We start from the raw sequence: 16,546 nt of genomic DNA, 5'->3' as shown, positions 1-16,546 counted from the left end.
CATATGGTTATCCAGTATTCCAGTTATCTGGTTTTGAATTGATGCTCCCTGAGGGATTCTGTGCTCTGAAACATCAACACAGAGCAATAACAAACTTCTGTCTCCTCTGTGAAATGCTGCCAAAGAGCAGCTCTTCCTCAGTGCCATGTGTTTGGTTTTAAATTTGCTCACCAGAGCACTTGTTCTTTTGACATGTGCTTCCTAGTTTGGATTGGAAATGGGAAAGCTGCAATTACAGGTCTGCAGAAGGAGCAAAAGCTGAGCTGGGATTTGAATTTCCAGTTGTTCTTGAATCTGATTTCAGGTGTAGAGACATTAACTGAGGACTCAGCTGATCTTTCACTGTTCCAACTCAGAATAAGTTTCTTGTTTTACTTTTCTTCCCCCACTTCCCTAAATACCAACAACTCTTATTTTACTCGTTTTGGGTTTGCTTTTCCCGTTTTAGGAACGAGAGCCGTAGTGCTGTTAGGATTAAGGTTCTGGATGTGCTGTCCTTTGTGCTGAGCATCAACAGACAGTTCTATGAGGTGAGTGTTTGCCTGGGGGTCCCAGGTGAGGTCTCAGGTGGGTGGGAAAGCCTTTGGTGGGGCACATTGTCCTGGGGGTTTCAGGTTCCCTCTGCCCTAGGGGAAGGCACAGCCCTGGCCTCTAAATCTCCCCCACACACCTGTTTCTTTGGGATGCTTGTGGGGGGAATTGCCATTATTTGTCCTTAGCTGGATACAGGAATGTGCAATTTGCAGTGGGAGCTGCAGGGTTTTGAGGACAGACCTGGTTGTGTCTTGGCTTCCCTGTTTTAAGGCCATGATTAATTCCATGTCCATTTTGTTTTGGAAGAATTGACAGTCAATGTGAGAGGTGCAAAGTTGATTTAAAATCTTTGTAAAGGATGGGGACTGGACAATTGAGCAGTGACTGGTCTTGGTGCTTGCACTTTAATTGCTGTCCAAGATGGAAATTCTGTGGGAGAGGAGTTAGGGAAGAGCTCCAGGGATATCTTGAGCTCCTCAGGACGTGCCCAAAGTGTCAGAGGGCAGGAAGGGGCAGAGATGCTCCTTGGATTCCTTCAAGATTTGTGAAAACATGAAGCTGTTGGTGTTTCCTCTCTCTCAAAAAAATAAGGCCCAGAAATCCCTTGTCTGTTTGAGTCTGAGCTGTCAAATCTATAGGTCAGACAAAACCCAAAGCACTGAAAAGTTCAGTAAAAATCACAAATATCTGGAGGGTTGGCAGACAGAAATACTTGTTGGATGGAAGAGGAGATGAAGGAATGGAGCAGTGGAGGAATAAGCTTGGTATCAGAATAGCTGAGTTCTTTTGTTTGCAGTTCTTTCTCTTAACGTGCTGAACATCTGACAGCTTAGGAGGGTCTGTCCTCTTGCAGGAAGAGCTGATAAACCTGGTGGTGATCTCCCAGCTGGCTCACATCCCAGAGGATAAAGACCATCAGGTCCGAAAATTGGCCACTCAGCTGCTGGTGGACCTGGCTGAAGGCTGCAACACTCACCACTTCAACAGCCTGCTGGATATCATAGCCAAGGTGCATTTCCCAGCAGGGGTGACTTCCTGAGGCTTCCCTCCCCTTCCAGCATGGAAATAGAGAAAGGATGGGCTGCAGTTTAAATAATTTGTTGCATTTCTCTTTCAAAGGTGGCTGCACATTCTCTGTCATCTCCTTCTGAACTGGAAGAGAGGGACTTGCTGTCATATTCAGCTTCTCTGGAGGATGTCAAGACAGCAGTTCTTGGGCTCCTGATAATTCTTCAGGTAAATGCTGCAGAGCATTAAACACAAATTTTTCATAATACTCTTCTGCTGGACTTGGCTTTTTAGATGACTCTTCTCCCACTATTAAATATTCTGTTGAAATATTTAATATTGTAGGCCTTGTTCTGGTCAGTCCTTTGATTTTGAGCACTGTGGGACTGTTTGCTAAGTGTTCTATTTTCCTAACTCCCATTGCACAGCCCAGATGAGCACATTTTCCTGTGTGGAGGGAGGATGTGGCCATAAATGAGCAGAAAGGAGGAGTTCATAACCTTGAATAGATTTAATAGATCTGTTGTGTTTGGGCAGCACGTCCTGGGCTGTGGTGAAGAGCAGGCTGTTCTCTGGAGCAACCAGAGCTGCTCTGGAGTGTTTGCAGAGGTTCTTTCCAGAGCCACCTGCTCGTGTTAAAATGAGGATGAAGCTTCTGCTGCATTTCTGCTGGACTTGGCAGTGCAGCCCCAGGTGTGTGACAGAGCCCTGGGGCTGGGCTGTGTTTCTGTGCCTGCAGACCAAGCTGTACAGTTTGCCCTCCAGCCACGCCACGCGCGTGTACGAGATGCTGATCCAGCATGTCCAGCGCCACTACAAGTACTCCTACAGCCTCCCCGTGGCCAGCAGCATCAGGCTGCAGGTAGGAGAGCCCCTGTGCTCCCAGAGCTGCACAATCCTCTGGGATTCCTGGGTGGCAGGTGGGGACTGGCTGCTCTGGAGCTTGCAAGAGGCAGAATTAAACGTTCCTTGGTCACACAGGTACATAAAGGAGGTGTGACTCCAGCAGTGGTGCCTCCTGCAGAACAAACCGTGGCTTCTCTTAAAAATCCCTTTGCACCTGGAGGAATATCATGTGGGGGTGGGAGAGTATTGCACTGGCTCAGGGTTTGAGTGACTCCAGTGTCTTCCCTGTTGCAGGTGTTTGATTTCCTGCTGATGCTCCGAGCTGACTCCCTGCACCGCCTCGGCCTTTCCAACAAGGATGGAGCAGTGAGGTTCAGCCCCTACTGCCTCTGTGATTTTGTGTAGGTTTCTCATTGTGTTAGGCAAAAGAATCACAGAGTGGTTTGGGTTGGAAGGGATCCTGGAGCTCATCCAGTGCCACCCCTGCCATGAGCAGGACACCTTCCACTGTCCCAGGCTGCTCCAAACCCCACCCAACCTGGTCTTGGACACTTCTTAATTTATTTTTTATTTTTAAAACACTGTTTTTCAAACTAAATTGTGTTCTTGCTGAGCTTAATGTTCCATCAGTAACGATCTGCAGTTTTTCCTAAATCTTCCAAATCCTAGACCAGCTGTAGTTACACCCTAGGATTGTCTGAACCAGTAAGGCTTTGGTGAACTGTTCTTACAAATCACTTACCTGCAGAGCTTTCCATCTCAGACATGAAATTTAAGTTCCTGCTCACAAAACTTACTCCAAAAATGTGCAATTTTTTGCCTCAAACCAGTTCCATACTGAATTTTGATTCGATGATTTGTACAAATCTGGCATCTGAGTTTTAATTTTATAGCTTGTCTAAAATTGTGTAACACAGTCCAAAAGATACCTTTCTAAATTACACAGAAAAATCCTTCATTGATCAAACTGGCTGATTGCAGTGTGTCTGCTGGGAAATCCTGTTCTTTTTAAAATTGAAAATGCAGATTATATTGTTCAGTCTTCAAACAGGGTGGCTCCCAAACAGGGTGGTGCTGTATGTCACATGAATAAGCTGTAAAAATGACATGTATTTTTCTCCCTTTCTGTGTTGCAGAGAGGCAGAGAAAAGGGCTTCTGAGAAAAAGCCCCCTGGCACCCTGTCCCCACCTTCAGGCAGCCCCAGTGTGCCTTCCCAGGGTGGCACCGTCCGGGTGGGACACCTGCCCTACTCCATGGTCTTTGGGGTCCTCCTGCAGTGTTTGAAGCAGGTAAGTCCCCTCCTGGCATCTTTGTGTCCCCTCCTGGTATCCTTCTGTCCCCTCCTGGCATCTTTATGTCCCCTCCTGGCACCAATCTGACAGCTGCCTGTCAAATTCCAGCCCAGAGATCTTAAGTAAAGCCTGAAAAGCAATTTTTGCTCCTTCTGCTCAAAATCTGGGTGTGATTGTGCAGCTTCACAGCCACCAGTGGGAGCAGCAGTCCATCTCTTCAGAAAATAAGCACAGCTTTCATTGCCCTGCTTCAGAGCAGGCAAGGGCAAAAGCTGTGCTTGTTAAACAAGATCCAAGAAGCCAGCCTGCTTCTGAAAGGGTATTTGGAATTAAAACCTCTCCCACTGCAAGTTTGTGAGGTGTTTTGAGAATTTGTGAATGTTTCATCACCAATAAGCTGTAAATAGGAATTGTTCCTGAGGGTGGCATTGGACACAGTTCTGTGCTGAGGGCTTGGCTTGCTCTGGGAGTGAATTGGTGCTGGTGCTTAGGAGAATTGAATTCTGGTTCTCAGATCTCAATATAATTTCTCTTCCAATTTGTGGTGCCAGTATTGCACCTAGAGCTGGGTGACAGACAGGGGGAAACTTGTGACATCTAAATGCCACTTCTTTTTCTGTATCAACCACTACAAGACCTACATCTGCCTGGGAAATGACACATTGTCTGCAGTTTGATTGATCTTCCAAACTCGAGTGAAATCATGCAAAAATTTTCATCCTTAACATTTTCTGTCTTTTCAGGAGACAGACTGGAAGGTGCTGAAGTTGGTTCTCAACAAATTACCCGAATCTCTCCGCTATAAAGTGCTATTTTTAACTTCTCCTTGCAACATAGACCAGCTGGCCTCTGCACTGAGCTACATGGTAATGCTACTGAGGCACAGTCCCCAGCTCCTTGGTTTGCTTGGGAATTGCTTGGAGGGGATTTTTGAGTGGTTTTTTTTTTTATCTTCAGACAAATATTTTAAAGATTAGCAGTCTGGTTGTCAATTCTCACTCGCCCTCTCTTTTGTGAGGGTTGCCTAGGTACAGAATAGGTAATAATTGTATGTTTTAATGCATGTGTGTGAATATATGTATGTACAGGTGTTGGGGAGCTGTGGGCAGTGCCTTGTGCTGCCTTGCAGAGGGTGTTTTAGGGAGGGGTGCCCTGACTGGCTGTGTGATGTGTCAGCTCACAGACAAGAAGACCACGGACAGGCTCCATGGGACCCCCGAAGGCTTTTCCCGCACGGATTTGCACCTGGCTGTGGTCCCTGTTCTGACAGCACTGATATCTTACCACAACTACCTGGACAAAGCCAAGCAGGTGTGGGGAGATGGGAGGGTGTAGGGAAGGCAGAGCCTGTAGAGCATGGTTTAGCCTGGGAACTGGTTAGGGGACAGAAGTGCAAGGTTACACTGCCCTTTTCTGCTGGGAAATGCTGCATCTGCTGAATTTGGGGTGAAAAAACACTTAGATGACTCCATGTAGGATTAACTGTGGGTTCACTCCTCACCTCTCCCACTCACAGGTCACTGAGTGACTACCCTCTGCACAAGACCCTTATAAACACAAAATTTCTGCTAAATCAGAAACTTAAAATCTCAACTACCTTCTTGACTGGAGTTCCCTGATAAGAGTTTGGCTTGGGGTATCTGCAGCATTATTTACAGCTCAGTGTTACACTCAGCTGTGTCACACAGGCTGGCAGCAGGGCACCTTGCAGCAGGGGTACTTTGCAGGGTGTTGTGGGGTGCTGTGGGAGTCAGGAGGTGGTGTCAGGGAGCTCTTTGGTGTGCTGAGTGTTTCCCTGCTCTGGCAGCGAGAGATCGTGTACTGCCTGGAGCACGGGCTCATCTACCGCTGTGCCAACCAGTGCGTGGTGGCACTGTCAGTCTGCAGCGTGGAGATGCCCGACATCATCATCAAGGCACTGCCCGTCCTGATTGTCAAACTCACCCACATTTCTGCCACAGCCAACATGGCCATCCCTCTGCTGGAATTTCTGTCGAGTAAGTCGTGATGTTCTCCAGTTCCTGTAGGTTCGGCTGTGGAATGTTGGGGGTTTGATGGTGTTGGTGATATGGAATGCGCTGTGATGTTCTTGCTCAGGTTATAAATGTTGGAGCACCTCATTTGTTACATTTTCTGTATGAAGCTTTTGCTCTGAGGAGAGAAACACACTCTATGTTGTGCAGCCATATGGAAATACGAGCTGCATTATTCTCCTTGCGTGACATGATTTTAACTTCATGTCACTGATCATTCAGAAAAATAACAAAAAATTAGAAATTCAACTGCATTAGGATGTTGAAGGGTTGTGTTGAGGGCTGACCTGTGCTGGTTTTGCTGTTGCACTGTTGCAGCTCTGGCCAGGCTGCCTCACCTGTACCGGAACTTCGCGGCAGAGCAGTACGCCAGCGTCTTCGCCATCTCCCTGCCCTACACAAACCCCTCCAAGTAAGGCCACAGCAATGTGCTTCTCTCTCATCTGTGAAACTGAGAGCTTGGAAAGCCTTTTCTTGTCGTTTTTGGCTCAAGGTTATCCATAGGATGTTGCTCATTCTGGTGTTACCAGGCTTTTCTTGAAAAAGGGGTATTTCTGTCCTGTGAGGGTGGGGAGATCCTGGCACAGGGTGCCCAGAGCAGCTGTGGCTGCTCCTGGGTCCCTGGAAATGTCCAAGGCCAGGTGGGATGGCACTTGGAGCAACTTGGGATAGTGGAATGTGGAACTGGATGAAGTCTTAAGATCCCTTCCCCCGCAAACCATTCTGTAATTCCATGATACAATTCTAGGACATCATCACCTTGGACAAAAACCTGTTTCTCTTGAACAGAATTTTTTGAGGTTTGCTTTTTTTTTTTTCTTTACACTTTGAGTAGGTAAGGGAGCAGTTCTGTGTGCCAGGCTGAGCAGTGCACACTGAGCTGTGGGTGTCTCTGCTGCTGCAGGTTTAACCAGTACATCGTGTGCCTGGCCCACCACGTGATTGCCATGTGGTTCATCCGCTGCCGCCTGCCCTTCCGCAAGGACTTCGTCCCCTACATCACCAAGGTAAAGGCACTGCTCGGTCCAGCAGCACTCAGGAGAGCCGACTGATCAAAACTCATCTGACAGCTTTGAAGGTTCTGTTTGAAGCTAGCAGAATTCTGGCTTTCTTGTCAGCATCTCCGTGAGCTCTCCCGCTTGGAGCTGCAGATTTTGAGCTGCGCGTTGTTCACGTTGTCACCTCTTGTCCCCACGGCAGGGCCTGCGCTCCAACGTGCTCCTGTCCTTCGATGACACCCCAGAGAAGGACAGCTTCAGGGCTCGCAGCACCAGCCTCAACGAGAGGCCAAAGAGGTAAATTCTCTTCGACCCCAGCAGGGTTTGGTGTTCCCCACCCCGGTGCTCTCGCCCTTCCCTGCGTGTCCCTGACAGAGGCTGGGTGTAGTGATCCCAGTCTGGCAGTGCAGCAAGCAAGCAAAGTAAACCTCTTTAGGTTAGAGACAGATGAGGCTGGTGAGAAGCTGGGATGCAGCCAGGCTGGCAGCCTGGTGAGGCAGCTGAGGCAGCACTGCCTTTTTTCTGTTCGCTTCTGAAAATCAGCACTTGTGGCAGGTTGGGGTGTGTCAGTGCAGTGTTACCAGAGATGAGAGAAGAGGGTAATACCAGAGATAACAGAATCCCATGTTCACGTGGATTGCGTGAGCTCCTTTTGATGATTGATCTGTAACGAGTCATTTTCAGATGATTGCCAGAGAAATGGTTGTGATCAACGACCTGGATAAATTAGAGAGCCAGTATTGTATTTTTCCATGGTGTTCCCAGTCAGGTCTGTGCACTGGCTGGGACACAGCTCCTTTCTTTCTGTCTGGATGTCCCAATCCCTTTTTTTTTTTTTAATTTTTGAAGCCATTGTGACAGTTTTAAGCAAAGCCTTCAGAAGTCAGGGCATTTCTTGCTGGTAATCATTCAAAGTAAGATTTGCCAGGGGAGGAAGATATTTCTTGGAAGGCATTCAGGGTTTATCCAGTGTCCTTTTACCTGCAGGGATTACCTGAATTGGTTCACTTAACTTGCTTCAGTGTTGTGAGCAGTGAGCACATGGTGGCATCTGAGCCCTGGGGAAAGTGCCTCTACTTCACCTGCAAGGCTGCAGCAGAGTCTTGCAATGCAGAAACACCATCCCTGCCCTACTGCTGAAGCTGTAAACCTTGTGTTGTGTTTCATCTCTCCCATCTCCTCCTCTTTCATCCAGAAACTTGGAAGAGAAGCCTTTTGACACTCATCTCTCCAATTAGAATTCCAACTAATCTTTTTTTTTTCTTTTTTTCCCTTAAGAAACCTTTTAAATTCTACCAGGTTGGAATACTACTGTCTCTAAAGGCTTTTGCTGGATCACTTTCCACAGAAATCTCTGCTGAGGAGTGTGGCTGTACTCAGGCAGTGCCCAGAGCACTGGAATAGCAGGATGCCACTGCCTCTGGGTCTGGCTGAGCTTGGATTCTGGCCAGGGCACAGAGGGAAGGCCTGAAGCAAATTCTAGTTTCCTTGCCTAAGAAGCTTCTGGGCTTGGTTTTCAGTCCTGAAGCTCAAAGAATGTTTCCCTGCCATAGCTGAGGTGCTGGGTGTTCCAAGGGATAAGAATCCCAGCAGTTGCCAGGGCTGCTGGGTGTCCTGATGTTGGTGTAGGTGATGGTCCCTGAGCATGAGCCTGTGCTCTCTGCAGCAGTTGTGGCCAAAAGTGATCTGGGAGAGGCTGCTGGGAGAAGGACAAAGAAATTCTGCTTCCTCCAGGTGGCAATCTGAGATGTAAGAACTCACCGAGATGAGGATGGCAAATAAATTGTGTTTAGAAACAGCCAGAAGGGTTAAATTAGTGCCTGCATTTTATCCCTGGGGATGGAAGCTGCTGGACCAACTGTTCTGCCCAAATTAGCCCCGAGCCTGGCGTGCATCTCAGTGACTAATTAAAGTGCCTCTTGGATCTTAATTGCTGTCATCTCCCGTGTGTTCCTGGCACTTGCCAGTGTGCCCAGTAATTTCCTTTCTGTGCCAGCCCAGAGCCCAGGGGGTTCCCTGGAGCCTGGGCTGAGGCAGCTGGCGTGGCACAGGAGCATCCCCAGGGGTGTTTGTTGGCTCTGCAGTGTGGCAGGGTCTGGAACAGGGGGCTCAGTGTCCCCAGGACCCCAGCTGGGCTGAGGGACACCTCTGGGAGGCCCTGGGTGTGTTGTGACTTGGGGAAAAGCTCAGCTTTGGGCCAGGCTTATGGGGACAGAGATGTGTGTCATGGTCCCTGTCTCTTGTTAAAAACTGCTGCAACCTAGTCCAGGTAAAGCATTTTAGGATCTGTGGAAACCTTCAGGTGTTGAGTCATGGTGAGTTGGGACAGCACAAAAGGGGGTTGAAGTGCACAAAACTCCTCAGCCTTGAGGAATTTGTGCCCAGGGAGCCCTCAGGTGCCCTTGCCTTTGCTGAACAGCCCAGTATTCCAACTCTCATTTCAACCAGTTTTTTTCTTTTAACTTGTACTAATTTCATTTGTTTTGTAGCACATTTAAATTCTTGTTTTCAAAATGTGGTTTGTCTTTTTAATGCTTTGCAAGCTCTGCTTGTTTGTATGTTTTAATTTTTGTTTCCCTTTTTTTTTTTTTTTTTTTTGGCATTTGTTTTATTTTCCATCACCCTCCGGGATCCCCCAATATTGACCCTGTGACTGTGACCTTTCAACCTACATCCCTCCAATGGTTTCCTCCCTTCTGTGACCTCTTTTGGGGCTTGGTGCTTCTCCACATAGTAGTTTAAGACTAGCCAAAAATGCAAAGCAAGGCTTGAATAACTCTCCTCCAGTGAAAGAGCTGAAAGAACCCTCTGCAGTTGATGCCTTCCGATCCCGCAGCATCAGTGTGTCTGAACATGTGGTCCGCAGGTAGAGGCACTTTGGATGGGGACAATCCAAGAGCAGCTGGGCCCTTGGAGGTTTTGCTGCAAGGGTGGGTGGAAGCAGGGTGGATTTGCATGTGGGATGCTTGCATGACTTGGTTCTCCCATGAGAAACCGGCCTCAGCCACAGGCGAGGGTTTTGGGAAAGCATCCCGAGGTTTCCCAAGGCCACGTCACACCCCGGGTGTCTGTGGTCACCTTGCCACGTTCTCTGGTGCTTTAGCAATGACAGATTCTATTTTCAAAGTAAAGGTGGTGAAGGGGAAAAAAAAAAAACAACCAAACAAAAAAAAACAACCCATGCACAAAAAAAGGAAAAAGGTTGCATTCTGCACAAGGGGGAATCCTGGATACAGCACACTAAAACTTGAGCCTCCAAAGCAGGGGTTTGATTTAGGAGAGGCTTTGGAAACTCTGCAAAGTCATGGAGAGCCTTCCTTCCAGTCTAGTTCTGGCCTCAGTTTAGGATTTGTTCTTCTGAAGGAGCTGATGAAGTGTCCTGGTGTCAAGAATGATGCCATGAAAAACCTGGATTTGTCTTTCCAGAGAGCAGTGAGAGGTGTGCTCAGCCCATATGAATTGATGCTTTCACAACTAAGGAAAACAAGATTTGGTTACAGAGATTGATTTGGTTGATTGACAGGTTTTGATGGCAAGCATTGATCTGCTCCAATGAAAGATGTGAAATAATTGATGCCAGTTTTAAAAACATATTTCTGCATCACTTCCCTTGAGTGATAAACTGCTGAACCTGAAGATTTGTGCCTTAACCTGTAGGATTGCTGACAGTGGAACTTGAGTTGGTTTTTTTTAATTTGTTTTTGTCGCAATGTGTTGTCTGGGGGAGAGAGGCTGAAGTGACTGCAATTGCAATTATAGTTCTGACACTTCATGTTATTGGAGAAATTCTTCCCTGTGAGGGAGGTGAGCCCCTGGCACAGGTGCCCAGAGCAGCTGTGGCTGCCCCTGGATCCCTGGCAGTGCCCAAGGCCAGGCTGGCCAGGGCTGGGAGCAGCCTGGGACAGTGGAAGGTGTCCCTGGCCAGGGCAGGGGTGGTGCTGGATGGGCTTTGATGTCCCTTCCAACCCAAACCCTTCTAGGATTCTCTGATTTCCCCATTAATCATGAGGTGATTTTCTTCTCTTGCATTTCCATGGAAATGGTAGCAACAAAAAGTTCAGATAATTGCCCTTAATGAAGCCAAAGAAGTTGCCACATGATAAAAATTTTGGCTGTGCCTCAGCTTAGTTTGTATTACAATGACATAAGGGGTTGTCTTTATCAAATATTGCAGTCCAGCCTAAAACAGAAATGGTTTTAAACTGCTTTGCTGATTTGGCTGATTTGAAGGTAGACCTTCTCTCTATTCTTGTGCCAATTTCCTGTTCAGAGTGCAATGTTTTTTCCTATTTCAAGTTAAATTAGGTTTTACCTAGCTATTGAATTTGGAGGGGAAAAAAAACAATATACGGAAGAGATGCAACAGAGAAAAAAGCAAACCACAGGACTATAAAGTGAAGTCTGGAGTGCCCCAGTTTCTGGCTCATGGGCAACCTGCTGCCTGGGAAGCTGGTGCTGGTCATGGGATGCTTGCCCTCAGCATAGATTAGGAGCTGCCACTCACTCCTTGCTTGGTGCACTTGCCCATGGGCCACCAACGTCACAGAGTGCCGGCCTGGCCAGCTGGCACCGGAGTCTCTCCAGAGAAAACACACTTCCTGCAGCAACAACCTGGGAAGCACAACATGAGGCTGATCCCAAATGATCCCAAAATCTGTTTCCCAAGGCCTGGGTGTGTGGCTGGCACGTGCATGCACAGCAGGGTCTGCGTCCCGCCGGCTCTGGGGACGGGGACGTGGTGCCATCTCATCTGTCTCCTGGGGACTTTCTCTTCCAGCCGCATCCAAACGTCCATCACCAGCTCCAGCCTGGGCTCTGCAGATGAAAACTCCATGGCTCAGGCTGATGACAACTTGAAAAACCTGCACCTGGAGCTGACAGAGACCTGCCTGGACATGATGGCTCGATATGTCTTCTCCAACTTCACTGCTGTGCCCAAGAGGTCAGGCGGGGACCAGGGACACACGGGTGGGGTTCAGGGTCATGTTTCACTTTGTTTGTGGAAAAACGTTGGGATTCTGGCAGGCTTGGGCTCTGAAGCCTTTTCTCACTGATAAAATCTTGGCTATAAAGGAGATGAGGGAAGGCTGGAGATGAGAAGGCTGTGGCGAGGCCTCAGAGCCCCTTCCTGTGCCTAAAGGGGCTCCAGGAGAGCTGGAGAGGGGCTGGGGACAAGGGGTGGAGGGACAGGACACAGGGAATGGCTCCCATTGCCAGAGTGCAGGGATAGGTGGGATATTGGATGGATTTTTTTTCCTGTGAGGGTGGTGAGACCCTGGAATGGATTTCCCAGAGGATGCCCCATCCCTGGAAGTGTTCCAGGCCAGTTGAATGAGGCTTGCAGCAGCCTGGGATGATGGAAGGTGTCCCTGCCCATGGCAGGGGGTGGCACTGGATGGACTTTAAGGTTCCTCCCAACCCAAACCATTCTGTGGTTCTGTCAAATCCACTGGAGAGAAGCAACCTTTGCTTTAGCCTGGACCTGTCTGGAGGAGATGCCCTGAAGGTCTGGGAGCAGGGCTTTGCTCCGTGTCCTTGCAGGATAGTCCCAGTGTGCTGCAGCAGCTCATCCATCATCCTGATGGATAACAGGGATGTGTCAGCCAAGGGGGGTGGCACAAGGTGGTTGCTTTGTAAAGGAGAGCAGGCAGCACCTCCTCCATGGTTAATGGCACCAGCTCTGTTCTCTGCCTGCTGAGAAATCTTCATCCCAAATGTGTTCCCAGGTCTCCTGTGGGTGAGTTTCTGCTGGCTGGAGGAAGGACCAAGACGTGGCTGGTTGGTAATAAGCTGGTGACCATCACTACAAGTGTTGGAACAGGGACAAGGTCCCTGCTTGGCCTGGACTCTGGAGAATTCCAAAGCACCCCAGAATCAAGGTAGGTGTTGCTCCCATTTCTGCAAATCTCCACCTGACACAGCCACCTAAACCACTGCTACAGCTTTGTAGTTCTTCCTCTTGGCATAAGAGGAATGTTTTATTTGTCCAGCATGGCTGAGTCCTCCCTCAGCATCACCAATATCTCCTTTCCTACAGCTCAGACCCTGTTCTGCAAGTGAGACAGACCAAGGAGGCTCCAGCCAAGCTGGAATCCCAGGCTGGGCAGCAGGTTTGCAGGAGCTCCCGCAGCAGAGTCCGATCCATGTCGGGTGAGTTCCCATCCTGGCCTCTCCCTGCCACAGCCTGAAGGTCCAGGTTTCTCCTGTGTCTGAGCTAATTGGGCATCTGGAGCTGTCTGGTGTTTAATGTCAGGTCAGCAGGAGCTGTTGCCTTCAGGTGTGTTTGGGCTCCTCCTGCTTCTCTCTCCTTGCAGGAGAGTTTTGATGATCACATAAACTGGTTTATAAGGAACACATGGAACATCAAATTCTCTTCGTGGTTTAACCCCAGCTGGCAGCTAAGCCTCACCCAGGTGCTCACTTTGTCCCTCACAAAGGGAGATGGAGGAGAGAGTTGGAAGGGGAAAAATCAGAAAATTTTTGGATTGAGAGAAGAGCAAGTTTAATAACTAAAATGAAGAAATAGTAACAATAATAATTGTAATGACAAGGGAAATGAAACCAGTATATTGTGTATGCAGCTGCTAGAAGAGGTTAAAAACCTCATTCCTGAGATATTTTAGGGGCTAACTAAGCGTGTCTCTCCCTTGGATTGTGTCTGTCCTGCCAGGTGGTCATGCCTTACGTGTTGGTGCCTTAGACAGCTCAGCCTCCCATTTTCCCAGTGGCTCAACTTCCCAAGGGACACAGGGCCCTCCTGCTGCTGCAGCCCGCCCAGAGAAGGCCAGTCCTGCTCCACAGACACCCCTGCAGAAGGAAAAAGCCAACTTAGCTGCCTATGTGCCACTGCTGACCCAGGGCTGGGCAGAGATCCTCGTGCGCAGGCCCACAGGTGGGTACCTGGGATCTTGGGGAGGTACCAGAGCCTGGGGGAAGGACAAAAATCCATATTTAGTTGTAAATGAATCTGTTTATGGCTTACTGCCTTTTGAAACTGTAGAACCATGGGATGAGTTGGGTCGGAAAGGACCTTAAAGACCACGCAGTGCCACCCCTGCCATGGGCAGGGACACCTTCCAGCATCCCAGGGTGCTCCAAGCCCTGTCCAGCCTGGCCTTGGGCACTGCCAGGGATCCAGGGGCAGCCACAAGTCTGGGCAGCTCAGCTGTGTTTGCTCTTAGGGAAAGAATAACAACTTGTTCAAGGTCCAAATGCTTGAACACCAGTGTGTTCAGGAGATTAACAGGAATTATCTGTTTCAACTGAAAGCTGTTTCATGAGAAAATAACTGACCTGGTGTTAATTAGGACACCTGAGTGTTTTGGATGCCTTTGAGAATCTGCTGTAACAGTGAGTTACCAGGGTTGGGTTTTGAGGAGCTTGGGGTGAAGTGCAGAGCACTGGGAGTAGCAAATTAATTGAGTCATTCTGCAGAAGAACTCACTGCTCTGTTTGGATTTTTTATCTGCAAATTCCAAAACAATTTGAGCATTTTCAAGGGGAGCTGTAACATCTGGGAGAGCTGGGTGTACTGACCACTTCTCCCCATTGTCTGGTGCAGGCAACACGAGCTGGCTGATGAGCCTGGAGAACCCGCTGAGCCCCTTCTCCTCAGACATCAACAACATGCCCCTGCAGGAGCTCTCCAACGCCCTGATGGCCGCAGAACGCTTCAAGGAGCACCGGGAGACGGCTCTGTACAAATCCCTGTCCGTGCCCTCCTCCAGCCTGGCCACGGGCACGGCCAAGCCCTCGCTGCTGCAGCGCTCCAACACAGGTGGGGGCTGCTGGCAGGGCAGGGACAGCTCAGGCTCTGCTGGCTCCCTGCAGGCCTTCCAGAGCAGCTGGGAGTGTGAGGGGGGCCAGCAATGAGAAAGGGAAGCAGTTCTTGTCCCTAGAAGTGAAAAATTCTCTTCCTCCTTGCTTCTGCTGGCGCGTGGGGGAAGAGGAAGGACGGGGGAGTAACGGAGCTGCTTTGGAGGAGTCGTGTGTTCGGTGTGTTCCCCAAATGAAAATGAACAAAGTCATGGATCTGTTCCCTCTCCCACTTGTTTGGGGCTGATCTGGGCATCCCACTTGTGGATGGATCTTTCCATGCAGTGTTTCCATTTCCATTTGTCTTCAGTTTGGGAGTCTGTGTCAGGCGCTCGGAGCTGCAGGTTCCTGGGGCATGGCCTGTTCCACCCCTTGCCAGCCAGGAGGAGTTGGTTGCCTCTGGCTTTTACGGCAGAATGCAAATCCTGGTGGATTTACCCACCTCTGAAAAGGACTGTTCAGCCTGCAGTTGAACCACTTGAGTTTCATTTGCTGGCTTGATTTTAACACAGCGGCCAAGGATTTTCACTCTATTTAATGTGGTGCTAGTTCCTCTAAAAAAACTGTTAATGTTGGGAGAGTGGTGTTGACCAACAGCTGCAGTTTTTAAAGCTTTCTGCAGTCCCTGCTCAAGCTCCTATCAGTGATATCCAGCACTGAGGCTCTGAGCACTGCAGGCACCATCAGAATAGAGCAGTGGTACCAGCAGACCAGGCTTTGCTGGGGAAAAAGGGATGCATTGTCTGGAAATCTGGTAAAAATGCCAGTTTTCAGTTTTGTTTTAAGCGGGGCAGAGTGTGTTTTAGTATTTCAGAACGTGTAAACACAAAATTGGAGCCAAAATCAAATTATCACCTCTTAGAAACAAACAAAAAAATTATTCTCCATAAACACTTTTGTGACTCTAAAACTCTGTGGTATGTGGAGCTAAGTGGACAGCTGAACCCATGCCACCTGAATGCCACTTCTGTGCCAGTCTGGGAGTCATTTCAGGCACATTCTTGCTAACCATACTCGCTGGAGCTGGCTGGGCAGTGACTGGAAGAATTTTTGCTGTCAGACTTTCACATGCCTGTTCTGCCCCTTTAGAGGTTAAACCTCTGTGAGTTTTCACACAGATTTTTTAGACTTTTCTGTGGGTTTAAAAGTGACCTTGTGCAGGTCAGGAAAGGCTCAGCCTGGTTTCCTGTGTGTGTTGGGATGTCAGGAAGGGATTTTCTGTTCCTAAGCCTCACAAAATGCATTCTGCAAAGGGAGGAGTTGGAGCCTGCACTGTTGGATGTGTTTATTCCTTCTTATTCCTGTTGAGACCTTGTGCACTTAAAGTATCCCTTTGGCATCTGGTGAGCTTATCCCAGCTTGTTCTTTCCTTTGTTTCATTTATTTATTTGTTTGTTTTAAACTAGGCTCTTGGTTACATTTTAAACTCTGTGCTTTTTAATTTTTTTATATTTTTTTCATATAGTCTCTCCTTCCTTTTGATGTAGCTGCTCACTTGATTTCCCTTTGCAGTGGCCTCTTTCTCTTCCATGTACCAGTCCAGTTGTCAAGGGAAGTTGCACAGGAGCATATCCTGGGCAGGTATATTTATATATCTTTAAGGAAAAAACCAACCAAACAGTATTGCCATAGAAGAACACCTCTGATTCATAGAAAATGTATCCTTCATCCCTCATTTTCCCCTTCCATGTCTCCTGTCTGTCCCCAGTCTCATCACTCTCAACAAATGGGATCTTGACTAGCATGAAGAAGTCCAAGCCAGATCCAACATTTGCAAGTGCAGACAGCTCCTCAAAGCAACTTTGCTTATAGCTGGGGTGGCTTGTGAGTCATGAGGCCAGTGTTAAATGACCTGTCAAAACATGGCTGGATTAATTCATTCTTCATTTGCAGCTTCATTTTCCAATTGGCTTTGTGTTCTGCTCAGTGGAAAAGCTCCCAGCTGTGAGGAGAGCAGTGTGTGCTGCAGGACAGGCTCCCCTTGGAGCTGCTCAGCCCACAGGGATCTGCCAGAATTGG

At 48.5% G+C, this 16,546-nt stretch overlaps 1 protein-coding gene across 6 annotated transcripts in view; it reads left to right on the top strand.

Moving 5' to 3' along the window:
- The window catches only part of TSC2 (TSC complex subunit 2), a 33,439-nt gene that overhangs the window by 8,099 nt on the left and 8,794 nt on the right, over positions 1–16,546 (top strand). Inside the window, exons 14-32 of one of the 6 annotated variants that reach the window (XM_085592039.1) lie at positions 449–530; positions 1,388–1,543; positions 1,654–1,770; positions 2,282–2,404; positions 2,683–2,789; positions 3,525–3,678; positions 4,425–4,547; positions 4,858–4,992; positions 5,489–5,678; positions 6,033–6,126; positions 6,619–6,721; positions 6,915–7,009; positions 9,450–9,578; positions 11,490–11,654; positions 12,439–12,591; positions 12,750–12,862; positions 13,383–13,604; positions 14,274–14,489; positions 16,040–16,108. In XM_085592039.1, the coding sequence (XP_085448165.1) occupies positions 449–530; positions 1,388–1,543; positions 1,654–1,770; positions 2,282–2,404; positions 2,683–2,789; positions 3,525–3,678; positions 4,425–4,547; positions 4,858–4,992; positions 5,489–5,678; positions 6,033–6,126; positions 6,619–6,721; positions 6,915–7,009; positions 9,450–9,578; positions 11,490–11,654; positions 12,439–12,591; positions 12,750–12,862; positions 13,383–13,604; positions 14,274–14,489; positions 16,040–16,108 (2,546 nt within the window). Of the gene's footprint in view, positions 1–448; positions 531–1,387; positions 1,544–1,653; positions 1,771–2,281; positions 2,405–2,682; positions 2,790–3,524; positions 3,679–4,424; positions 4,548–4,857; positions 4,993–5,488; positions 5,679–6,032; positions 6,127–6,618; positions 6,722–6,914; positions 7,010–9,446; positions 9,579–11,489; positions 11,655–12,438; positions 12,592–12,749; positions 12,863–13,382; positions 13,605–14,273; positions 14,490–16,039; positions 16,109–16,546 lie in introns of all 6 variants that reach the window. The other 5 variants (XM_085592038.1, XM_085592042.1, XM_085592041.1 and 2 more) reach the window with 5 other exon arrangements.

The sequence above is a fragment of the Lonchura striata genome, chromosome 14, assembly GCF_050655825.1.
Source record: "Lonchura striata isolate lonStrDom1 chromosome 14, ASM5065582v1, whole genome shotgun sequence".
Lineage (NCBI taxonomy): Eukaryota > Metazoa > Chordata > Aves > Passeriformes > Estrildidae > Lonchura > Lonchura striata.
Note: the sequence above shows the minus strand (reverse complement) of the source record. Positions and strands in the feature narration are given on the sequence as shown.